This window comes from Balaenoptera physalus (genome assembly GCF_965194825.1).
Source record: "Balaenoptera physalus genome assembly, chromosome: 2".
In the NCBI taxonomy this organism is placed as follows: Eukaryota; Metazoa; Chordata; class Mammalia; order Artiodactyla; family Balaenopteridae; genus Balaenoptera; species Balaenoptera physalus.
The window spans coordinates 172,086,320-172,112,160 of NC_138883.1; the positions used below are offsets into that span (position 1 = coordinate 172,086,320).

Below are 25,841 nucleotides of genomic sequence, written 5' to 3' on the forward strand. Positions count from 1 at the left end.
ATTAACTCTTGAAAACAGCCAATTTCTGATGGGTGAGTCCCCGAAGGAGCAAGAACAGTCTTGCCCTGCACAGGCCCTCTTCTAAGACACGTGATACATGTTTGTCTCATGCCACCTTAAGGCCATTTGACTGAAGGAAAAAGGAAGTCACAGAGTCCCGAAGAGACTTTTGTTTGCTGTTGGGCTCTTCAGAGGGAACCTCAAAACACACGTCCAGGGATTGTGCTAGAAATAAGGACTATTAAGATGATTAAGAATGGACTCTGGGGCTTCCCTGGTGGCGCAGTGGTTGAGAATCCGCCTGCCAATGCAGGGGACACAAGTTCGAGCCCTGGTCTGGGAAGATCCCACATGCCACGGAGCAACTAAGCCCGTGTGCCACAACTACCGAGCCTGCGCTCTAGAGCAAGCGAGCCACAACTACTGAGCCCGCATGCCACAACTACTGAAGCCCGCGTGCCTAGAGCCCGTGCTCCGCAACAAGAGAAGCCACCGCAATGAGAAACCTGCGCACCACAACGAAGAGTAGCCCCTGCTCACCGCAATTAGAGAAAGCCCATGTGCAGCAATGAAGACCCAACGCAGCCAAAAATAAATAAATAAAATAAATAAACATTAAAAAAAAAAAGAATGGACTCTGGCCAAGCCAAATGCTGCAGGATATTGGTATTCACCACGCCCCGCCCCCCTGCCCCCAGGTGCTGGAATGGGGTGGTGTGTGGCCTGGGGACCCTGGCTCCTGCTCCCTGGGAGAGGCCCTCAGGAGGACGGCAGAGCTGCCAGCCGGGGGCCCTGGCGTGAGCATAGCATTCTATGCTGCTGATTTCGAATCAACGAGTACCCCTTGTGTGTTTCCAGAGGATTTTTTTCTTTCTTTAGTAGCTCCTCTCCCTAAATGCTCTGATGCTTGAAAACCCAAAGCTGGGACCCAGCAGGATGGGGGGTTCCCTTTCCTCATTCTTCCCTTAGGTGGACATTTTAACAAGAAGGATTGTAAAACCCTGCGCCCGCATTGCTGCCTACATGGATGGACCTGGCTGTGCAACACGGCAGTGCAAGGCAAGGAGGAGAAGAGCTTTCTCGGGGCGCTGGGCTCTGAGCTCGTCCATACCCAGACACACCTGATTCTGCTTGGAAAATGAAATAGCCTAATTCCCCAACATCAGCCTGGAATCGCGGGAGGGACTCACAACACGTCTGCCTTTAAAGCGTCCCTTTCACTAGTCCGAATCTGATGTTCCTAAAAGGAAGATGAAAGGGGGTGGGGAGGGGACTTATGCATGTGCTGACTGGGTGGATATTCTCAGTTGTCCCAGGTAGAAACTCTTTGATTGATAGGATCCACATAAAGGGCTATGTTCCCATTACTAAAGGCCGTTACCATTCTTCAGCCCAACTGGCAGATAAGACCAAGATTTTCTTCTGTAAGAAACACCACAAAAACCCAATGAGACAGAACCTGATGTCAAAGACGTGATTTCTTCCAGTTCAATCCAAATCCATTCACTTTTACAGAATAGGTCTAAACCCCAACATTCAGGGTTCAAATCAGGACCTGCTCATTTCAGGCATTTGGTAGCTGGCTCAGCCCTAAATTATACTTTCTAAATCTATTCTGGGACTCGGCTGGGTTATGAAGCTCTGACACATGAGAGCAGCAACCCATTTTTAAAATATTTTCAGAAGCGAAACAGAACAAAACAAAGCAAAAGAAAAGAGGTTTTCTTGAGAGAGATCTCAGGAAAGCTAAGGCCGAGTGGTGGGGTACTGGCTTTTGACGCAGGTGATCAACGTAAGATGTTGAAATCTGTCTTTCATCTTCTCTCTTGCCTTTTTTTTTTTTTGGCTGGACTAGCTCTAAGGGACTGATTGCAGTTTTATTTTTCGGACACAGTGGTTTAAGTTGAGGGGGGTTGTTTAAAACAAGAGCACTGAGTTTCTAGGATACTGTAGGGAAGAAGATTTACTACTGGCTTTGGTTGCCATAACTTTCACCCATTATTCCTTATCCTGGTCTCTACTTGCTCATTCCAGGACTGACCTCAGGTTGAGCAAGAATTGTCCTGAGAGTTTCTTCCTTTTCCTGTCTCCGTTATTTCCCCCTCCCTATGCTGTGCTCTTTTCTCTACCTCACTGGTGCCTTTTTTTTTTTTTCCTTTTCTGGAAAGCTATACTTCCGGTACCATTCTCAAACTTTAGTCAATGTTATAACCCTCAGAGGTTCAGATTCAGTATGTCTGGGGAGAGACCATGCATCTATGGGTTTAGAGAACACACGGGTGATTCTTTTTTTTTTTTAACGTCTGTATTGGAGTATAATTGCTTTACAATGGTGTGTTAGTTTCTGCTTTATGACAAAGTGATCCCGGGTGATTCTGATGCACGCAGCTTGCACACAAGCTCTTTCACAACACAGCAATCAGATGATTTCCTAGTCCTTATTGCACTTGATTATCAGCAGCATTGGACAGCCCAACATTCCCTTCTGAGAAGTTCTCTTCAATTCTCTTTGCACCTCACTGGATGCACTTATTTGTCTTTCTTTGCTGGTTCCTCCTCCTGGAAGTGATCTCTAAACTTGGGTCCAGTCCCGTGATGTTTCTTTGTGCCACCATCCAGGTAACATCACCTAGTCTTGTGGCTATTTACACTATCTTCCAAGGGTATACCAGAAAATGTTCAACCACTGACTCCCCAGAAGAAAAAGCCCCGATTTGTAATGTCTGCCAGTTTCCACGGTGTAAATTCTCCCATCACTGACCATTTCAACCTGCCCACATGTGGGCACTGCATGTGGCGCTAGGAAGAGATGTACACAGTCAGCACAGAGCCTGGGATAAGTCAGCTCTATCATCCCCCTGATTACCGTCCACATTTATATCTCCAGTCCAGACTCTCGCCTAAACACCAAACGTGTTTTTAACATCCTCCGTTTGCGTTTTTAACTATCATCTCAAGTTTAACACATCCCAGTAGAACCCCTCATCTCCCCGCCCCTGCTGTCATCACCCCAAGCTGGTCCTGCAGTGTTCCCCATCTCAGCAGCAACTCCACTCTCCAGCTGCTCAGGGTGGGGATTCCTCTTCTTGATTCCGCTTTCTCTAGCACCCAATCCATCAGCCAATCCTGTCAATTCTACGCTGTAGACAAATCCAGGATCCATTCGTTTCTCACCACCTCCAGAGTTAGCATTTCTCACCAGGATTCTTACACTCATGACCTAATGAGTCACCTGCTTCCATGCCTGGTTCCCCATCAGCCTAGTAGCTGCAAGGACTCCTTTAAAACACGTCAGCTGAGGTCATCCTTCTTCCCCCAAACCACTCATCTCCTTTTGTCCTGCTCAGCGTAAAACCCCGAAGTCCTCATCCTGGCCTGAGCAGCCCTCGGTCACACGGGCTCCTAACACCTCGCTGTCTGCTGCTCCTGACCGCTTACCCCCGGCCCTCCCCCCTTTACTCCTCAGATCCATCAGGTGTGCTCTGGCATCACACCTGCGTACGTGAAGTGTCCTCTGCCCGGCGTGTTCTCTCCCCAGATGGCTGCGTGGCCTGCTCCCTCACTTCGTCATGCCTCTCCTCCAATACCACTTTAACAGAGAGCCACATCGTAGAAAATGCAGCACACCCTTCTCTCCTCCCTCCTTATCCTGCTGTGTATTTCCTTAGAGGCCTTAGAACCAATTACAGTCATCCCTGGGTATCTGTGGGGGATTAGTTTCAAGACCCTCGCAGAGACCCAGATCCATGGATGCTCAAGTCTCCTCTATAAAATGGCACAGTACATAGTACTTCAGCCTTCTGTATCTGCAGGTGCCACATCAGCGTAAAAGGGAGGCCCACCGCAACATGAAAGCAGAGATTTTGTTACAGCCCCTGGGCCTACAACACTGCCTGGCATGTAGTAGGTATTAAATAAAAATCTGTAGAATTAAAAAATAGAGTGCTGGGTCCTAGATATTAGATTCCCTGTGGTATTTATATTCTGAGACTGATTTTTTTTTAATTGAAGTTGAACCATGTTTTCCAGAAGTGATTAAATATACTTTTAAAAGCCTCATTGGTTTTCCTGATTAATGTTCCAATAGAGAGACGGGAAGAACCATTTGGAAGCAACCTATCCACGTGGAAATGTGACCTTGGCATGTTTGAGAAAACTCAGCAGGCAGTGGAGGAAAAAGATCAGGGGCGTGTTTATGGACTATCTTGAAATATACACACAGATTCTGATTGGGAAGGAAAACGGCCGCCCACATACTCAGAAGGGTTAATTGTGTAGTAAGGTTTCAAGCAGTTTTTCTTCTTTTTTCTCACCCTTTTTTAGATTCTTTTCTCATATAGGTCATTACAGAGTATTGAGTAGAACAAGAAGTTTTTCATGAGCAAGTTCTCTACCAAGAAGACCTAGCATCCTAATTTGAGTCACTTTGTTAAGAACTGATAATGACACAAATATTTATCGGCATAAGAAATGCAGGCACTTTGCAACCCTATTCTTTGAGTGACAATTCTGTTTGAGTTTATAACCATAAAAACATTCTTTTCATTCATCTATTCACATTCATTCAATAAATGTATAATCACGCTATATATGTGCCAGGCATGGCTCTAGGCTCTGGGACTTAGTAGAAAAACTGATCAAGTCCTTTGAAGCAGTTAGTAATTGAGTGACCAGGAAGGGAAGAGAAAAAAGAATGAAAAAATCCACAGATGTGATTCATCCACTCCCAGATTAGAAAACATAGATCCATGGCAGAGTTTCTTCTATACTGCTTCCTACGCATAAGATGTTATTGTTCTCAGAGGCGTATTGATAAATCAGTACAAATAAAAGGGGACTGTTTTCAACTATTTGTTCAAAGAAACTCTTATATCACACAGGTGGATAGCATTCACTCTGCTAGAGCAATTTATAAGAGATCTGCTTTCAAAATACCTACAGAGAGTGTCCTGCGAATACAGGATCGATTTTATGAACATGGTTGCAAGATGGTAGGTTGAAATACACCCGGAAGGGACTTTGTCCCTGCTCCAGTGGAGAAGAACTTTGCTGGAGTAGCTGGATTGGGTGTTTCTGATCTCAAATTATCTAAAAGGAAGTCCTGTATGGTACTAGCCACTATGACTTCAGAAGGCTGTGTTCAATTATCCAGAAAGTGACCTCAAAGTGCTGGACACTTCATAAGATGTCCCAGGTATACGAACACACTTTTAAAAGATGAAGTGTTTTTTTTTTTCCTATTGAGAATGACACTCTTGACTGAAAATCCAACACAACTGACTCATTTATTCCCTTTTTATGTGAAGACACCGGAAAGCACAGGAACTGGCTAATTTCTTTAAGCTAGGATCTTGCCCAGACACTCCATCTTGGCAATAATCTCCCCTTGGGGCAGTGGTTGTCAATGCGGCCACACAGTAGAATCACGTGGGCGCTCAACTACGGATGATGCCTGGGTCCCTTCTCCAGAGATGCTGATAGTCACTGGTTTGGGGTACAGCTTGGGTGTTGGGATTTTTAAAGCTTCTCAGGTGCTTCCAGAGTGAAGCCAAGGTTGAGAAGCACTGCTGTAGGATGAGTGATGTCATCTGACCCAAGACATTAAAGAGAGTCCTAAGAAGGATTCAGGACCTGGGGATGAGTAGTCGAAAGAGGGAAACCGTCACCTGGTTTCATGCTGAGCTTGAGAGCTGTAGCTCGGGGCAGGATGGTGAGCTTCCTGGGAGTCTCGACCATTTGAAGAGACATTTCCAGTCCTGCTTTCCCCACCAGCCTGAGGAATGAGAACCCTGGAGTGGTACCCAGTAGAGGGACAGCCTTTCCATTATGCCACCTCATTCTGGCCAAGATGAGAAGTCACTGGTTTAACTTGACATGAGCTGCTGCGAGAAATAAAATAAATGTTGGTGCACCAACCTGGGGTCACTTAAAATCACACGGGACTAACCAACGTGGGGAACACGGCCTTCAGTGCAGCCCGTGAACCCGAGAATTGGAGCCCCTGATACAGTGCATGTTCTTTCTCCTCCAGAGAGGTGTGTATTTATAGAAAGAACAGAACCTATGCAGGATGAGGGGGGCTGGATAATAATATGTGTGAATAAATACACTGATCTGTCTGAACCGTTTCTGGGCTGTCTGCTTTCCATGGTAATAAATATCCACTAAAAGCCGTCTGCTGTATGTGTTTTTGGTAAAGTCTCACACTTCCCTGCATGAATACATTCAGAATGTAAGCACCACACACTCCGCGACAGAGACTCTGTTGTATTCTGAATTCCTAAGTTATGCAGCTTAGCAGCTGTGATAATGTAACGGTTTGCAAAATAATAGACAGGCCACACGTCAACCTGGAATAACACGTCAAATAATGAATAATGTGGGTGCAAAAAGGTTTAATTTACACTGTGTTAAAAATACTGCTCCAGAAATACCACACCAATTCAGTCTTTCCAGGACAAAAAAAAAACAAACGAAAACAAAACAAAAAACCCTTTTACTTAGATATTTCAGTAACTGTGGCAAAAGAGAATGCTTTCTTATTTATTTTTTTCAAGAAAAGTGTCCAATTCCTATTACTCTGTGAAGAGACATAGAATGAGTCTGATTCGTTGTTCACATACACACATTGTTCCCCTTCAAGATACATCTCAGATTTCAGAATAAATAGGAGAAAAGCATTTGTCTCCTCAGTTTGTATCAGCATATAAGTGTGGACACATTTTCCACCAGCAAAAATGGGGCTGGTGGTCATTTAACATAAGATGTGAGGCTGTTCCGGTTTATGTTTTCATTCTGATCCTCTTCCCAGATTCTCTCCCTGAGGGAAGTTTCTAGCAACTTCCAGATTTCATTCATTCTCTCATCTAACGAATGTTTCGCCCTCCTACTAGGAACCAGGGGCGGAAGTGTGTTCCCTGTCCTCAAGGAGCTTGTTGTCACGGGTGTGGAGGAAACAGGCAGCAGGCAGATTCAATGCAATGTCATTTGTGTTACTGTAAGGGAGATACAGAGAGCTTTGAGAGCCTGAAGGAAGGAAGAGCCGTTATTCATACTTGGGGAGGGGGTGGGTACCTGGAAAGCCTTCTGACAGGATGTTATCTTTAGGCTGAAGTGTGTGAATAGGAAGTTAAGGAGGCGGAGGGAGGATGCAGTGTGTGTCAAGCCTACAAAAGCACGTGCAAAGGCCCTGTGGCAAGGGAGAGCATGGTAGTTTGGAGGAACTGCAGACGTGTTCAGTGTGGTTGGAGTGTACAGTACCCGGGGTAAGGGATGGGGAGAGACCAGGCTGGAGAGGGTAGCAGTGTCCCGATTATGGAGGGCCTTATAATTATGTTTAGACATTTGTACTTATCTTGAGGCAGGGATTTTAAGTAGACAAGTGGAAGATGATGGAGGCCTGAACCAAGAAATGGGGAGGAGGAGTTAGATGTGAGAGAGGTTCTGGAGCTGGAATTGGCAGCACTTGGTGACTGATTAGATGGCGGACCCCAGGGAAAGGGGAGAGGCAGGGAAGATGCCTGGGTTCTCATTTGGGTGTTTAGATGGCTGGTGGTGTTGAAGGAATCGGAGCAGGACTGTGGGTGAGAGGATGAATTCCACTTTGAACATGTTGAACGTGAGGGATTGAGAGCCTCAAGAGAAGAGAGACGTCCACTCCACCCTGGGTCATCCAGTCCCAGGAAACGTGGGTCTGGATGACAGAGAGGATAAATCAGTGGGGAGATGGGCATCCTTAATAAACACACACACTAAAACAATGCGTGCTGGGCCACACACAGCTTGGCCCGCTTATTCCTAGGTTTTGGACCTATAACGGTAATCTCCAATGTGGAACAATTTCCTCATATTGTAGGGTCATAGAAACTTAATACAACATTCACCCCGTCTCCACAGCAAACTCCCCCCCTAAAAGGTCCACATTTGCTCTCTCCTTAACTCATTTATATGTTATGTTCTTACATTCTTAGAATTTTCCATGAAGTTCATTTTTACCTTCCCAGCTCGAGAAGGAAAAGACCCTACTGAAGTACCTGGGCTTGAGTAAGTTTACTTACTTGGCACTGGTGTGCAATGAATTTGAAACACTCTATTTTTTATGTCTTACATAAAATTGGGAGTTCAAGGGAAGTTATCACCAGGAAATACTTCTGTCTTGGCTTTCTTGGGTGAATATCCCTTAAAGGACATCTTTGGGTGACAGTAAGTGTGACTAAGAATGTATGTAAAAGGCTACTGGTTATTAAAAATACAAGCCAAGTGTTCCTCTACTCAAAGTCAAACTTCAAAAATATGCCTATCAAATGGAAATTGGTGCAGCCACTACGGAAAACAGTATGGAGGTTCCTCAAAAAATTAAAAATAGAACTACCATAGGATCCAGCTATTCCACTCCTGGGCATTTATCTGGACAAAACTATAATTTGAAAAGATACGTGCACCCCTATGTTCACAGCACTATTTACAATAGTCAAGACATGGAAACAACTTAAATGTCCATCGACAGATGAATGGGTAAAGAAGATGTGGTACATATATACAATGGAATACTACTCAGCCATAAAAAAGAATGAAATAATGCCATTTGCAGGAACATGGATGAACCTAGAGATTATCACACTAAGTGAAGTAAGTCAGAAAAAGAAAGACAAATACCATATGATATCACTTATACGTGGAATCTAAAATATGACACAAATGAACCTATCTACGAAACAGAAACAGATACACAGACATAGAGGACAGACTTGTGGTTGCCAAGGGGTGGGGTGGGAGAGGGATGGATTGGGAGTTTGGGATTAGCAGACACAAACTCTTATATAGAAAATGGATAAACAACAAGGTCCTACTGTATAGCACAGGGAACTATATTCAATACCCTGTGATAAACCATAATGGAAAAGAATATGGAAAAAATATATATTTTTTATATAAAAAGTTATATATATAAAAATATATAACTGAGTCACTTTGCTGTACAGTAGAAATTAACACAATACTGTAAATCAACTATACTTCAATAAAATAAATTTTAAAAATATGCCCATCATTAATGATTACCTTCTTTCTGCACGCCGTGTATCATGGTAGGGCCTTACATACATCACCTCTAATCCTTAATAACCGTCCTCAAGGATAGATAGTGCAGATGAATAAACCAGGCTGAGAAAGACCGAGTCACTGCCAAAGTCACACAATTAGTAGGTAGTGAGGCTCTTGTTTCTTGGGACAGTGTGGCTGCAAGCCCCACCCTTTCCACCCCACTTGGCTGCTTCCTGTTGCACCTGAATCACCTTCATTACTTATTTTGGAGCTGGATTAGAGCCCTATTGTATTGACTTATAACAGTTTCATTTATATAAACCTCAGATCTCCTATCTCCAAACATGGCATCTTAGATTTCTTTTTCTGCCCTGCCTAGGATGGTGATGGGTTGGTTGATGGTTGTCTGTGAACACATATGAACAAGAACCAGGCTTGGTCAACCAGCCTGAGTATTTTGTAATCAGGATTTGACGGCTGTCTAAGTAGCAGAGTTAGAAAGGTGCATTTCTGTTTTTTCTACTCAACTTCCAGGCAGTTGGAAAACAGAAGCCATCTTTTAATCCTGGACACGTAAGGGCCCGTGACTGTCAGTGCGCTAGGTCATGAGTTCTTCTCTTTGGTTGTCAGCATCTCTGCCTTTGGTAAGTTTCCTTTCCTGTGAAGTGCTCGTGGCAGGTTGGCTATATCCCATTTCTCAGGGCCAGGCTGCAATGTCGAAGCTCCCTCAAGGAGCAAAGGTGATGAAACACTGTCTCAATGGCACGGATGTAAGATACCAGGTCCCTAGACTGAGGTCCTGCTCTGTCCTTGACTGTATGTCCCTGGACAGAAGATTAAACCTCCACATGCCTTGGTTTCCCTGTTCATACAGGACAAGGGTAATAATCCCCATTCTCTGTGCCTCATTAGCAGCTCACGATTGTAAAGGGAGGTAACAGATAAGAAAGTGCATTGGGGCAAAGGTGTTATAGAAATGCGAGGTCTTACCATCATTAAATATCATGAGACCATAGAGATCACTCGGATGTCTGGCACACTCTAGACTGCAGATGTAACCGAGAAAGCTGTTGCTGCTTTTAATTCAGGGAGTCCCGAGAAAAGAATGCTGTTTGTCAGTGTCTGCCCTGAAAGCAGATGCCATTTCTCACCTTTCCTGCCCCCCCCTTTATATAAATAGATGACTCTGATTGTGAAAGTTGTCATAAAACCAGCGATGGCATAAAATATCCAATTGAAATCGACATGACGTTATATGTTCCAATTAGTCTCACTCTTCCCCATGGTGGAGGGTGAGAGGGTAGCCTTGTAGGAACGCAAGGGGGCTCTTCTTGTGAGTGATGGTGTCTCAGCCCCACCACTTCACAGCTGGCAATGAAGATTAACAGGACATCTGATGCTCCAGTGATGGACATGCTTCTCTTAAGGGCCTAGAAGTTTTCAGATCAGACTTCTAAGACACTGGTGTGTGCCCAAGGACAGGACATAGGTCTGTATCTTGAATGTCGGTATACACCAGCACATACAACAGTAGACAGGTTTTGTATCTGACCCTGTGTTCATATCTTGCCAGTTTTTCTTAAACAAATAACAGAAATGGTACGTGAATATATCTGGATTTATGAAACATACATGATTTATTAAACATCCATCTGGAGATTCTAATGGTTAAATAGGTTACTCTGGATTATTTGTGCAAATGTGCAGGATAATTCTCTCCTTAGTTTTGTCATGTGGTACAACTCGAGTACGGGCAACTCACATTTCCAAGGGAGTTTTTGTGAACAGAACATATTATATAAACTTAGTTACCATACAGGAAAAAAAATTTCACCGGAACCTAAAATCACATTCAAGATAAGCTACATTTGTTAATATAATGATCAATTTGCAAATTTTGCTCTAACAGTTGGTCCTGTACTGTAAAACTCTTGGTATAAAAGGGAGCACGCATTAGGCCCTGAATACATTTAAGTTGATGACCCTGATATGGAGCCCAAGAAATATGTCTCAAAAGAAAGACCTACACACAGCCAGAATAGGAAGAGAAGTTTTTTCCATTACTACTCAAATGGCAGAATAAAATGTAACTCATCAAAAGTCAGGAAATCAACCCCACCTGGAAATCTCGATAGCCCCTCGTAGTTTTAAAGCTTGACTCATGTTTTCCTTAAATTTAAAAATCACCGAGTAGTCAGTATACAAACCAGAAAAAGTCACTTGAATTAAATGCTGTTCCCCTTTATAAGACGCGGCAGGTCGCTTATCTATCACGACAGCGGTTTGTGATCCTCTTTGCCTTATTGATTTTAGATTACACCTTCACCTAAAATGTCTAAGTAGACATCCGCAGCCCGCAGAGGGATCTGCCATTATGCAAACAGGGGCTTTGGGGGTTTCTGAGACCCGCAAACCATTCCACCCCTGCGTGGGTACAGGCGCTGTCCCCACGTGAATGAGCCCAACGTCCTGAGGATGACCAGATTTGCATTAACTACCGTCATCCCCCAAACTACATCAGTCACTCCAGAGAAGGACAAATCCCTGTTATTGTTTTACAGCATCTTCTCTGCCAGGTGCTACCGTAAAGTAAGCATGTTTTCAGAAAACTAACAGAGAGCCACAATCCAAAATGGTAAAAAACCCCAAATGATAGCAAGGTATTTGAAACAGTACAACCACAACTAGACAACAGAGGGGATTTTAATCAACCAGGTGCATCATTTAAACCCTCAAAGCGTCACAGCTCCTTATCATTGCCTCCTTTGAAGACACTGTCACCCAGCAGAGGAAAGGAAATTTGCAGCCCTGCTGCACCAATGAATCTGTTTCACTGAACAGAGAGGAAAACAGGTTTTGCAGCCCGAAGCTCTTCTCCACGGGCACTCTCATCGTCCATGCTCTTTCCAGAGGGCAGTCTCTACCCCAATCTTTTCTCTTATGTTTCATCTCTAACAGTCCCAACCCCCATGCACAGCCGACCAACATTTGTTTCAAATTTCTCATCATTATCTACAAAGAAAAAAAATTACATATGCCATAGTATTCCCCAGTCGCAGGAATTTGAATTTTTCAGGAAAACATGACTACCAGAAGGGATGCCATGTACAACGAAAAGAAACCTCTCCCTTTCTCTGGAGCAATTGCTCGGGTGAAGAACAAACAGCCCGCCACGTCGCTTACCCTCTCCACGCTGCGTCTTCTCAGAGATCCATACGGAATTTTCAGTAAAAGTCTCTGGGATCTATTCGGAGCCACTGCAGCCTGAACCACCATGGTGTAGAGCCGTGTGTGTGTGTGTGTGTGTGTGTGTGTGTGTGTGTGTGTGTGTGTGTGTGTGTGTGTGTGTGTGTGTGTGTGTGTGTGTGTTCTCAGCCAAGGGAGAGACGGAGGCGTCCTCAAAACTGGGAAACTCCTGGAGGTTTCCCAAATATCAAATAACTGAAAGAGTTTTTTTCTTCCGACCTATGAGCCAAGATGTGGTGTGTCAGGAGGTGGGGGGATGGGGAAGAAGAAAAAGAGCCCAAGTTCTGCAACTTCAGCGCGTCTCCCGCAGCTCAGCCCAGCCCCCTCCTGTCTGCCCCTGCCTGTCAGTCAGTCCCTCGGTGAGTCTGCATGTCCTAGGGGTGGGCAAATGACGCTTCTGCGGAGAGTGATCCAGAAATGTCAACTTTGCTTCTCGTGGCTGCAGACGGTAACCAGGTCAGTTGTCTAATCGAAGCCCTATCAGACGTAGTATTCATCCCATCACGTGACTCCAAAGCCCCTTGGCCATACAGTAGGTCACATGCTCACCTTAAAAAGACTATTTGGAATATCACCATCTGGTGTGGAGATTAATGTGCAATCCTGCATTCTGATTTCACTCTCTTCTGGACACAGGAAAAATATTTGAAGGGCAGTGACATAACACAGTGGGGACTTGGTTGGGAAACGCTCTTCACAGTCATAAATTATAAGTATGACCCTGAGCATCAGACAGGCATATTTTTTCCTTCCTGCTTTCCAACGGGTAGAAAATAAATGTAGGCATACAGTTAATTATATATGTGAATGGCGTCGACAAAGAGGAAGTGTGAAGGAAGAAAGGAGAAAATGTTTGTATCCCATGGTTCAGATGAATCACATCAAATATACCAGACAGACTCGCATTTGGCATCTCCTCATTTAAATGTTTGTGTTACAGAGCATTGATTTTTATGTGTGCCAATAAACATGAAGAAATTATGTTTGATTTTACAAGGCTCTGAAAAGGACTGTCTATGCTCAGATTTACCCATCACATTTGTCTATTCTTCTCTAATCAGATGGTATAATTCCACATCGAACAAGCTTCTCAGACTGCTGGTACACATGCTCTAAAAATTTAAGTGTCCTGTAATATTGTGTTTCTGATATATCGTTCATTTGTGCAACTGCCTCCATCTCTACTCCTTCCTAAATCTGCTTATTTCTATAGCAGAGAAAATTACTCAAAAGAATAAACAAGTAAGGGGCTTCCAGAGTTGGAGGTATTTTAGTTTCTTTCTTTTTCACGTGTTTCTGCCTCCGCTGCTTCACTCTGTTCTGGGGTTTTATGAAAGGGATGCCATTTCCTTTGTAAAAAAATCCCATGCTTTTGGGTGTTTGCCTAATATCACTCTTATGCTTTGGGAACCAGCTTTTATTTATTCTCTACAGACCCGTTTATTGAAAACGACGGAAAAGAAAGTTCTGTTTATTCTAAGAGTCTGATGGGAAGTGGGCGTTGGGGGGGGGCAGAGGGAAAAAAGTGGAATTCTACGCTGCTCGAAAATGAATCAGGAAAAAGACTCTTAGAAGCGGGGTGCCCCTTGCGGTGGGGTGGGAGGGATGGAGACGTGGGTCTGGGCACCCAACTCAGACACACATTAAGAGGCAGTTAAAGAAAGCATCAAGTTGATGTGGGAAATTCCAAATATACAACAATCGGGCTTTGTTCGTAATGGGTTCCATATGTGCCGTTGAGAGTTGTGAAAGGGTGAGAGGGAAGGGGGGAGACAGGGGAAGATGGAAATTTCTCCAGCATGACCTGCAGAGAGTCTTTGGCGAGGTGGCTTAGGCTTACAGACCCTTCTTCCTCTTTCTCACTTCCTTTCTGCACTGCCCCGTGGAAATACATCTGGAATGCTACCCAATAGCTTGGCTAGATCGATAGACTCTCTTTCCTTTATAAAACCCTGTTCGATTCCATAACAGTTTTGAACAAAGGATAGGCACATTTTCTAAACCCTTATCTGTCCAAAGCTCTGGGATTCTGTTTGCAAGTGCAGTTCGAGCGGGGGCCATGGGTCAGATCAACTGAGAAGTCACCGTCTCTTTCCTGACCCAGGCCAGGGCAAAGCCCCTGGGAGCTGGATTTATTTATATTTGACTAAATGCAACTTCCTGTTTCCCAGGGGTATTAATGAGTGTTTCGCTGAAGAGCTCAAGGCTTCGTGGCATAGTTCAGATCAGAAGGGACACTTTGATGAACTAAGTGCAAATAAAACAAAAACATATGCCTTTGATTAAAGTTAAAATACATATAGAAGAGAATGTTAATGGAAACAAAAATAACCGTTGGCCAGACTCCCACACATTTGAGCCCCACTCATTCTACCCCCATTCCCTACCCTGGGGGTGTGGAGAGCAGGGTCATTTCTCATGTCAGCACTGGCGTCTCCTCCCAGCTAATAGAGAGCCCTCCCCAGTCCCCATGGAGTAGGTGGACACCTCCCCAGAGAGGTGTGAAGGCTCTCAAAGTTCAGCTTGTGCAAAACGATCTTTCTGACGGTCTTGCTGTGGGTGTTTGAGATTTACACATTTTAAATTGATTATTGAGTCTAAACTATTTATTTCCAGGAGACCATTGTTACACTGTTACAATACAAATATGTTTCTTGGGAGGGGATATGCACTCATACCTTAGCGGATATGACCACTTTAGGAGAGGCAAGGGTAACTTAGGCTTACTGAGTACCCAGCAGTTGCCAGGCAACATGCTGGAAGGTCACCAAGGGCTAACTCCATGGCGGAATTAAGTTCCATTAGCCATGTTTTACAGGTGATGAAACTGGGGCCCAGAGACGGTTAATAAGTTGACCAAGGTAGCACAGTTAGAACTGCCAGAGCTAAGATGGAAACCAAAGTCAATCTGGGTGACTTCAGGGCCTGACTTGGTCCCTTATACTCTCACCTGCCACTGAGGACTTTATCAGATTACAGCACTTTGGAAATGTAGAAAGGAGATGTATCCATGGGGCCCATCAGGGAAATGGAAAGACCACTGTCTTTGAAAAAGAGAGAATTTCAATCCAGGAAATGGCGATATATTGAGCAGTGCTAGAGTCTCTGGAACCGCTGCTTTGGCGTCCCTTGGAGCTAAGCCTTTGGAGCCGAGTGCAGCCAGCCCTCCCCATCCGTGGGTTCCGCATCCATAGATTCAACCAACCATGGATATAGGTTTTGATCCGTTGCTGGGTGAACCTGCAGATGTGGAACCTGCAGATACGGAGGGCCAACTATCAGGGACTTGAGCTTCCCCAGGTGTTGGCATCCGCATGGGTCCTGGAACCAAGCCCCTGCGGATAGCAGCGAGGGACTGTATTACTTAGAGAGAGCAGGGTTTTACCAGGGGGGCGGTTCCCTGTGCATCAAGGGAACAGCCCAGTGGGCACGGGACAGGCGGGGAGGGTGCTGCCGGGCCGGGGTATCAGTGAAGGCTGCTGGGAGATGGCGTGGGGAAGACGCCCCTCTGTTCTAGAGTCCCTGAAGCTGCCGCTTCTGACGCCTCTGGCAGGCCAGCACCCACTCAAGGCTGGTGGAGCTTTTTCTTTAAAGATTTTTTTAAAAAATGTGGACCATTTTTAAAGTCTTTATTGAACTTGTTACAATATTGCTTCCGTTTTATGTTTCGGTTTTTTGGCCACAAGACACGCGGCATCTTAGCTCCCCAACCGGGGATCGAACCCACAGTCCCTGCATTGGAAGGCGAAGTCTTTAACCACTGGGCCGCCAGGGAAATCCCTGGTGAAGCTTTGTATTTGTTCGTTTTGAATATGTCCTTCCAGCCTCAGTGAAAGTGTTCACATTCAAACCCTGGAATGAAAAGGCATAGGAATCGATGGAGCCATACTTCAGGAAAATCAATGGTCTTGACACACCAAAGCAAGATGTATCCAATCAAACGGTCAGGGATAGCAGGAGAGGAAAGAGGGGGCTGGGGAAGATGGCCTGTCAGGGGGAAAGCCTTTGCTGACACCAGTGCTGGTGGGAAGCAGGAGAGGGAAGGTTCCACGGGGTGACGTGTGCACGGGTGCGAGCGCTGACCCCCATGTCGGACGGCTGACCGTGCTGGCGCCTGCTAGGCAGCCCTGGGGAAGGCGGGTGACCTCCTGGGAGGACACTGGCAACAGAAATGGGGACCGGTCATCGCACCCTCCTGCCCAGAGTGAGCCTGACATACCAGAACCGAGGGCTCATTCCAGCTGCTGGCCCAGGGCCTGCAGCGACCATCGGGGAGGCTAATCTTTTCGGCTCTTGGCAGGTCCACGTGGATGCCTGACTCACCGCAGACTGTAACTCACCAGCACTAGTCAGCTCACTGGCACTGCTTGATTTTGTTCATTCGGCAGAACGTGAGAAGGGGTCATAGGACACAGAGGTGTCGGCTGGGGGAGGGGACTGAGGGCACGCTGTAGGGGAGGGGGAGGGGTGCCATAATGAAGCTCCAGGGCCAGAGGGCAGCCTGAGGTCCCTGTGAGCCTGGGGTCAGGGTCAAAGGGCAGCGAGCTGAGACGTGTTGGAGGGTGAGCTGAAGCGCCCTTCGGGAAAGAAGGACAGAATCAATCTGAAGAAGGTCATCTCTGGCCTTTCTGTTCATTTTCATTCTTTCTCTGGTGAAAGGTGGAATATGGCTTATATTAGGGAAATGAAGACAACAGAAAGCGGACAGATGAGATGCTTCTCCTAACGTCCATCTCAAGCCACTATTTCTTGTCCATTAAGCAGGACGTGAAAGGGCTCTTTCTCGGTTTTATTGGCGGTTGCAAGGCAGCAGGGGCCAGCTTCGCCTACACCTACTCCAGGGCTTGCGAGGGAGGGTCTGAAGCCCTCAGGCGACCTCGCCCTGCAGGCTGTCTGGGCAGGGGGAAGAGGCAGAAGGGGGAGCCGCAGGCCCGGGGAGAGGGGCTGTGAGGTGCCCGCGGGGAGGGTCACAGGGAAAGGGACCAAGTGCAGCAGCTGCTGGCAGCAAAGGGAGGGGAGATAAGTCCCATCCCATCCCATCGCCTCGGTTCATCCGAGGTGCTCAGTGTGTTGTGTGAAGGGCGGCTGACAGAGGCTGGGGGCGAAGATTTTACATGACCAACTGGGAGAGAGTAGAATATTGTGATCTATAAGCAAAAATATACATTTGGTCTTAGTCCCCTTTCCCAGCACAGAGCTCTTAAGACCCCTGGAATTTCCTAACAGGTGCCTTTTGTTATGTTCACGGGTGACTTTTAGAAAGTCCCTAGGACACCTAAGGATGGGGCTTGGTTCAGAGGAACCAAGCCTGTGATTGGAGGGCTGGAGCTTTCAGTCCTACCCCCCTGACCCCCGGGGAGGGGGGAGGGGCTGGAGGTTGCGTCAGTCTCCAAGGGCCGATGATGTAATCAATCATGCCTATGTAAGGAGGCCTCCCTAAAGAGCCCAATGGTCTGGGGTTTGGAGAGCTTCTGGGTTGGAGATTTGGGGGAGATTGGTGCACTCACACCTTGCTCTATGCTTCTCTTCCATCTGACTGTTCCTGAGTTACATCCATTAATAATCAACTGGTAATTTAGTAACTAAAATGTTTCTGAGTCCTGGGAGTTACTCTAGCAAAGGAATCAAACCCCCAAAGGGGGTCTGATTTGTAGCCATCTGGTCAGAAGCTCAGGTGATAACCTGGGCTTGCAGCTGGCGTCTGAAGTGGGGCAGGGCAGTCTTGTAGGACTGAGCCCTCAACCTGTGGGATCCAGTGCCGTCTTTGGGTAGACAGTGTCAGAACTGAGCTGAACTGTAAGACAGCGGCTGGCGCTGGAGAATCGTCAGTGTGGGGACCACTCGCCCCCGACACACTGGTACTGGGTTCGAGGATATTAAGAGGTATCACGTGTGCCTGGGAACCGCAGTGAGAAATCCCAGCAGTGAGAAAGGGGTCAGGGCAGGGTCTTCAAAGAACCCACGGGAACCCTGCAAGGACAAGACTGGGTTTAAATACCTGCCAGTCCCAGAGACAGACTTTCCTGCCCCGACCTCTCCTACCTTCCCCACACCCGGCATCACCCCACACCAACCCTGAGCTGGGGGACGGGGGCGCTGGAGCCTTGAATGACATTTGGAGTTTTTAACGACTGTCATGTAAAACGGATGAGAGAGTAAATAGGCAGAGATTGACCCAAACACACACGTGAAGACAACACATTCCTAACCAATTTGGAAAATTCCTCCAGCAGGAGGGAGGGAAGCTCTGTCTTTCTTCAACATTCCAGCACCATTTCCATTAGCTCCTAACTCGGCTAACCTGCGTGATTCATGTCACGTCTTATTAGAGTAAGCTGTGACTGAGACTATGCAAACAGAAATACTGCTGACAGCCATAATTTTCTGTTTGAAAATGGCTGGAATTCAGGCCAAACACGAAACCCAATATCCCTAAGAAGAGAACGTGGGGCAACTCTGGTGTCACCAGACCTCACGTGCCCAGGGCCTGCGGGATTACTGACGCATCCCCGTGCGGGACAGTGTAGGTTTCTCTTGGTTGGAGCTAAGGTTTGCACTGATGCTATGCATGGTTGGCATTACCCATCTTTGGACAGACTTTCCCTCCTGCTACGGCATTTGGAAGAAACAGTGGGTAGAACTGTAGGGAGCTTGGGTAGGCAGATGAATTTTTCCTTCCCTATTTCTCTCTCTCTTTCTGTCTCAAGCTCCCTTTGCCTAGTTGGGCTCTGTCCTGGGCTTCACTGAACAGTTCCCCTCCATGACCAGCCTGGCAAAGAAAATAAATGAAGCTTCATCTGAATCCTTCAGTTTGACTCCCAATTATCCTTGCTGGGAAAAGGTTTGGTGGATGAGGATGAGTTTACTATTCGCTTCTGAGTTGACACTGCCTGTGGTCTTCTTGTATTCCATACCAAGCTCCACACTGGCCTTGCCCTTGTCTAAACCAATGTTGTCATTTCTTTTCATTGCTTGGGCTGCACATCCTTCATTCAACAACTATTTGACTGAATGTCTAATAACATAATGGCAACCCCCTTACCCAGCACATTCTATTACAGGCACTCTTCTGAAGGTTTTTAGAAGTACAGTCACTCGTTTAATTCTCACAATACCTTATCAAATAGATAATCTTGTTCTCCCTGGATGAAGAAACCGAGGCAGGGAGCCTTGAGGTCACCTGTCCGAGTTCCCCTGTAAGCAGCCTCACAGTACATGAACTGTTACACTCGCCTAGATGGCTACTGTGTATCAGGTGCTGGGCCAAGAATTGAGGACACAAGAGAACTTTTGCTTACTGGAAGACTTTTTTGTTCCTGAAACTCAGCTCCCCTCTGTGATGGGGAAGTGAAAGGACACCGGCCTTATACCTGAGTTGGCACCTGGAAGGTTACTGCACACCTACCTACCCCACAGGAGGAAATGAAATCATGTTTGTGAAAGTTCTTTGTAAATCACACACACACACACACACACACACACACACACACACACACACACACAGTTTTCCTGTTAACTCTGTCACCACAACAGCCCTCCTGGACCTCACCATCTACCTCTCCCCCTCTTCATACATAGCCTGCTATGATGGCCATGTTTCATCCGTCTGAATTCCCTAAAGGTCATGCAGTTAAGCCCCTTTTTTTTGGGGGGGAGGGGTAAAGAGGCTTCTTCTCGGACCTTTGAAAACTCCCTCTTGAGGATGTTTCATTTGAGCAGAGAATTTGGCCCAGAATACGACCCTCTATCCCCATCAACTCAAAAACACACATCCCATCACAAAGGAAACCAGATCTCACCCTCTTCCAGGATAGGGAAGAAGATGTAGCCTGTGCTGATGGAAACCTTGTGTACTAACCAGGCATCCAAGAATCTCCTTCAATCTTTATGGCAATGATCAAGCCAAAGAGAATGTCAAGTGGAAAGTATTAATGGCCTGTGAGGAAGATCCGTCCACATTCTGTCCTGGCAACTCGTGCTCCGTGGACATCCAGTAACAGGTCCATCAGCATGGTGGCAGCATCATTCAACGATCCACCCATGGAAAGAGGGAGCAGGCAGAGCTCCTGATGGCAAGCAGCTGATGGATCTTATTCTTCCTTAGGAAGTTTCTTCACATGCGACCCGGGTATGATTTGCCCCCATCAGAGCTTCACTTGCCCTTCCCAGCATGAGGCTAAGTCAAGCAATCAATGGCTGCAGCCTGGGATGATGGCTCTTCTGCATGGTGGTAATGGCTTATTGCACGTGCTATTAGGAGTGATGTCGTGGCCAGGTCCTGAGGAATCAATAAGATTGCTGGGATGCCTGTGTGATTAAGCAGTAAATAGCCTGACCCGTGTGGGGCTGGCAGTGTAGACTGGCTTTCGAGGCCATTTGCAAAGCCCTTTTTCATGTGCTATCAGTTGTGGATGGATTTTGATAACTAGCATTGATTTGCTATATTTATGAAGTGCTGTTTGCACTGGTTAAACTGTGTAATTGCACCTAGAATGGACAAGTAAATAATGTCCTTATCTGTGGTATTGACTACCCAGGATTAGCTTAATATATATATGTAGCATACTTCCAAACAGTCAATGGATGTTGACTTTTGATTTTTTTTTTTTTTAAGCTCTCAAATTTCAGTTAAGCATTGGGTGGTAAATGACCAACTCTTAAATCTGCTTCTAATTTCCATGCTTCCTTTTTCCGGGAGGAGAAATTTAACATGTAATTTTCTTCAATAGGAGAATGGTTCATCTTGGTTTAACTGATCCCTCTGATGCTGCAAAAAAGGGTGGTTTCCATTTTGGCCAGCAGATTGCTTTCTTTCCTGTGCCCAGGAACATGTCATTTACAAGGGTAACTGCCCATTTGCCCAGGGGTCTCTGGAATGAGCGACATGGCCTGTATTTTCCCAAGGAGAGGAAAGAAAGAATTTGAATCTGCTAGGAAGATGGGTGTCCAGAAGTCTCATATTGTAGGAATATGCCTTACCTTAAGTGTGCCCTAGAGGGGTCCCATAAGTCAAAATGCCAAAGGGTTTCCCAATATCAGATCATGGCCGAAAGGGGCAAAATGACCTTCAATGGGCAAATCCCTAGATGTAAATGAGGATGGGTGAGGGATTCTGTTACTGTTTGCTTGGGGTACTCCATTCTATTTGAACTTTAAACCTCGGTAGCATGGATACAGATAATAAGACTATTGTGAAACTTGAATGAGACAGTGGAATCACATGTGTAACAACGAGGATGGTCAGAAATGACAATGAGACCAGATTCTGACTTTCATACTATAGAAGAATATATTTTAGATCTTATTCTATTTGCAAGAGGGAATCATTAAAAGTTACTTTTTGAAAGGAAGTGATACTATCTTCCTGAATATTTTGAACTTGAGTGATAAAGGATGAAGTGTAGAATGGAGAGCCAAGATGTATAGAGACAAGAAGAGCAGTTACAATGTCACTGAAATTGTCCAAACGAGTGATGATTAAGTCCAGAACTAGGATGGTGGTGAGAGGTTGAATACAAGATGTTGGCGAGTTATAAATGCTGGAAGGAAGAACAGTGTTCCTCTTTACTGAGGGATTAAAGGAAGGATGGTCCTATTTAGTTAAGATAAGTACACAGGAGAAGGGGGAGGTTTGGAGAGATGATAATGTGTAGCTCTGGATGGACAGAATTTCTGGTGCCTGAACATTTTGACCTGGTACTGAAGAGGGGAGTCAAGCCTGGACATGTAGGTCTGGATTTCAAGAGCAGACAAATAACCACTAGACAAGTTACTAGTCAAGTGTGAGGGCAGACATTCAAGAACACAAAAATTTACTTCTCAGGCACCTTTTCTTAGGAGCTTACTGGAAGACAATCTCCAGCAAAAGAAAGCTAAACCTACAAAGAGGGGAACATGAGTTCCAAGAAAAGGAGAACAGATCACAGGACTGGTGCAAAGGGAGTTCCCAGAGTACTGGAAAAAAGGAGCCTCAAGAAGACAGTGGTACAAGAGACTTACAGAGCTAGTCCAATTGGTGCAGAAGGATGGAGGGATCCAGGAAGGATGCCTCAAAAAAAGAAAGAAAAAAGGAATAGGTTGAGGGTCTAATGAGTTTTCCAAATTGAGAGGAGAGACACAGCTCTACTGAAGACTGTAGAGAAAAATGCATGATGGGTACAATAGAATATTAAGTAAGTGAACAATGAAACAAGGCAACTGTTAATTCCTGGAAAAACATAAAGTTGGAAAATCCAGGATATACAATGATACTATACAACTGTCCTCAGCTGTGAACAATATCTTGGTAGTCACAATAAAACTGAATTTTGACTTAAACTGTGATACAGATATATTGAAAAGATAGTAGAGAAGAGATATGTGTGTGCCGGTAGGGATGTGGAGTACAATGGAAGTAAATTTTAAGCCTCATCTTTCAGGGTGGCAGCATAAAATACCAAAAATTGAGTAATTAAGAAATCACAGTATAGGGACTTCCCTGGCGGTGCGGTGGTTAAGAATCCGCCTGCCAATGCAGGGGACACGGGTTTGAGCCCTGGTTTGGGGAGATCCCACATGCCTCGGAACAACTAAGCCCGTGCACCACAAGTACTGAGCCTGCACTCTAGAGTCCGTGCACCACAACTACTGAGCCCACGTGCCACAACTACTGAAGCCCGTGCGCCTAGAGCCCGCGCTCCGCAACAAGAGAAGCCACCACAATGAGAAGCCTGTGCGCAGAAACGAAGACCCAATGCAGCCAGAAATAAATAAATAAATAAAAAAAAAAAAAAAAAAAAAGAAACCACAGTATAAACAGATGACTGAGAAATCTGAAGCAACAGTTGAAAGTCCATGAGTGCCCCTGGGGAGGGACTCAGAGATGGAAAGAAGGGAAATGGAGCCTGGTGTTTTTCTTTATAAGTTTTCTAGTACTCTTCAACTTTAACATGTTATGAAAATTGCCACATACACGTATGATTTTGATAAAAACGAGAAACTGTAAAGAGAAGGAACAATGTTCAAGGCGGTTTGAGCCAGAGGGGGCCTGGGAGCAGTGGGTGGTAATTAGAAGGGCACCCATGGCCTTGAGAATGTGTGCATGGAACGCAGATAGCAGACGCCGGGCTGTGGAAGGAGACCTGGGCCGCCTGGCCTCTTTCTGAATGGACAGATCTGAGTCCAGATACTGGGTTACTTAATCCAACAAGTAAATGTTTCAGGAGACCTGCTTCATTTCGTCTGGTTTCTTTCCCTTCAGTGTATGTTACAGGGCTCTCCGTCCACAGATCTGCTACTGAAATAGCTGTTGAACGCCTAGCCTTTAAACTATACCTCGGAAAGGAGCACCTTAAATCCTCTGAAACAAGATGAGGATAGACAGACAAAAAGGAGAAAGGCACATACATCAGCAAGGGCACTGCCATCAATTCTGGAACCAGTCCTGAAGGGTCATTCATGCTTTTGACTCATCACACCTTTTTTTTTTGTCTATGCCACGTGGCATGTGGAATCTTAGTTCCCCGATCAGGGATCAAAACGGTGCCCCCTGCAGTGGAAGCGCTGAGCCTTAACCACTGGACCGCCAGGGAAGTCCTGATGTCACCTTTTGAGCTCTTTACTTCGGTGTGGTGTTGTGTGTGTGTGTGTGCACACTCATGTACACACACGTGTGTGTTATTTTCTCTTGTGAACCCGGCAGCATCGCAGCTACAAGGGCCCCAGACTGGTGACGACTAATTACAAAACACCAGGCCTGATGTGTTCCTTTTATCTCATCTTGCAGAAGCCTTGCATTCCCACGAAACCCCCAGTGGCCCTTCATAATCCTGGAAAGGAAGTGTCAATATGGAAACAGCTGTTCTTGAGATAGTGAGACGACAGTCTAATGAGCTATGGAGGAAACCCAAGGCTAATGGCACTCGAAAGCAAATATTCTTTCTAGACAATTAGACGCAAGTGAGAATGCCTGTAGTCCCTAGGAAGGCGGAGTGGGGGGGACACTGGGCTGTAGATGTCACGTCCCCTCATTCTTACATAGGTTTTTATCCTCCTAAGCCCTGTGGGATGTTGAACACTCCCTGGCTCTCTTCTGGGAGGTGGAGACCCAGGTCCCCTTGCTAAATGGCCCCACCAGGGGAGCCCAGCTGGAGAGCAGAAGCCAAGCACAGCCCGTGCCTGGTGCTCTACCCCGCTGCCGGCTGCTGCACGAGTTCAGGACCGGGTACCTCCTGCCATTTCGGAAGCAGGCAGGAGAAACGGCCAGAGGCAGATCTGGTTGAGGCAGGGAGCCAGTGCTGTGCCTCGACAGAACCCAAATCCCTGATCATTCAAAGGGGAAGGTTAGGTGGTGAGAGTGGGAGAGAGCTTTAAGGGCGAAGAAATGGGAAATTACTTTTTATGGTTAGGGACTTAAAACCAATGCCTTTTCCAGGGGAAGGCAAAGGGAAGAAGAAGACTAACTTGCCCAGTGCCTCCTCTGCATCAGGCATGGCCCTGGGCACTTGCTCTAAATGACCTCTTTAAACCTTCACTGTGATCCTGTAACCTGGGTAGTATTACCTACACTTTATTGACAAGGAAATCAGAGCTCAGAAAGATTAAACACTTGCCAACCTGGGGTTGAGACCCCAAGTCCGTGTGATGTTGAAACTCATTCTCAGTATTCTTTAGGGATGTGTATGTGGAGATACATCAGAGCATTCTGTTCTTAACAAGAAGAAACTATTTCACCAGAGCCTAAACAGTTGAGGTTGTATCAGAGTATAACCTACTTGGGGGAAGGGAAATGCCAACTCCAGCTTCCTCCTCCTCCCATCCTGTGCCACCTAAAGGAGGGAAAATCCCTGAGAAGTACTGTGAAGTCCACAGTCCAAGGGCACAGGCTCCTAAAAGACTGAGACCTCACGTAGGAGTGTAGAATGCCCCATCGCTGGCCTCACCACCACATTACTAAAAGCCTGTTCTCCACAGGTCTCTTTACACAGTACATCATGTCCACCATGAAGTTACAAGGCATCCTCAGAGGCGAGAAACAGTTTGAAGAGACTGAACAAGCATCAGAGCCAGAGTCAGCTAGGGCAGGAATGTTGGAATTAAATCAGACCAGGAACTAACAAACAGACAAACAATAACAACCACAACAAAAACAGTGATTTTTATCCTAAGGGCCTTAATGGAAAAAGTTGACTATATGAAGGAACAGACAGATAACAAAAACAGATGGAAATTCTAAGAAAGAATCAAAAAGAAATTCTAGGGATCAAAAACACTGTGACAGCAATGAAGAATTGCCTTTGATGGTTTCATCAGTAGACTGGACACTGCTGAGGAAAGAATCTCTGAGCTTGAGGAAATGACAACAGAAACTCCTAAAACTGAAAAACAAAGAGAAAAAAGACTGGAAAAAAAAACCCAAAACAGAATAGAATACCCAACAACTGTGGGACAACTACAAAATGTGTAACATATGCATAATGGAAATAGGAGAAGAAAGAGAGGAAAAAAACCAGAAGCAATGTGTGAGGAAATAATGACTGAGAATTTCCCCAAATTCAGTGTCAGGCACAAAACCA

General features: G+C 45.7%; 1 protein-coding gene across 3 annotated transcripts in view; it reads right to left on the minus strand.

The window, feature by feature from the left end:
• Positions 1-25,841, minus strand: part of FRMD4A (FERM domain containing 4A) — a 466,908-nt gene that overhangs the window by 318,122 nt on the left and 122,945 nt on the right. Inside the window, exon 1 of one of the 3 annotated variants that reach the window (XR_014261317.1) lies at positions 12,226-12,368. The exons of 1 other annotated variant lie outside the window; for it this stretch is intronic. Coding sequence is in view for 1 of the 2 variants with exons in the window: in XM_082452754.1 (XP_082308880.1) it covers positions 12,226-12,318 (93 nt within the window). In the remaining variant the exon portion in view is untranslated. Of the gene's footprint in view, positions 1-12,225; positions 12,369-25,841 lie in introns of those variants that run through there. One more of the 3 variants, XM_082452754.1, reaches the window with a different exon arrangement.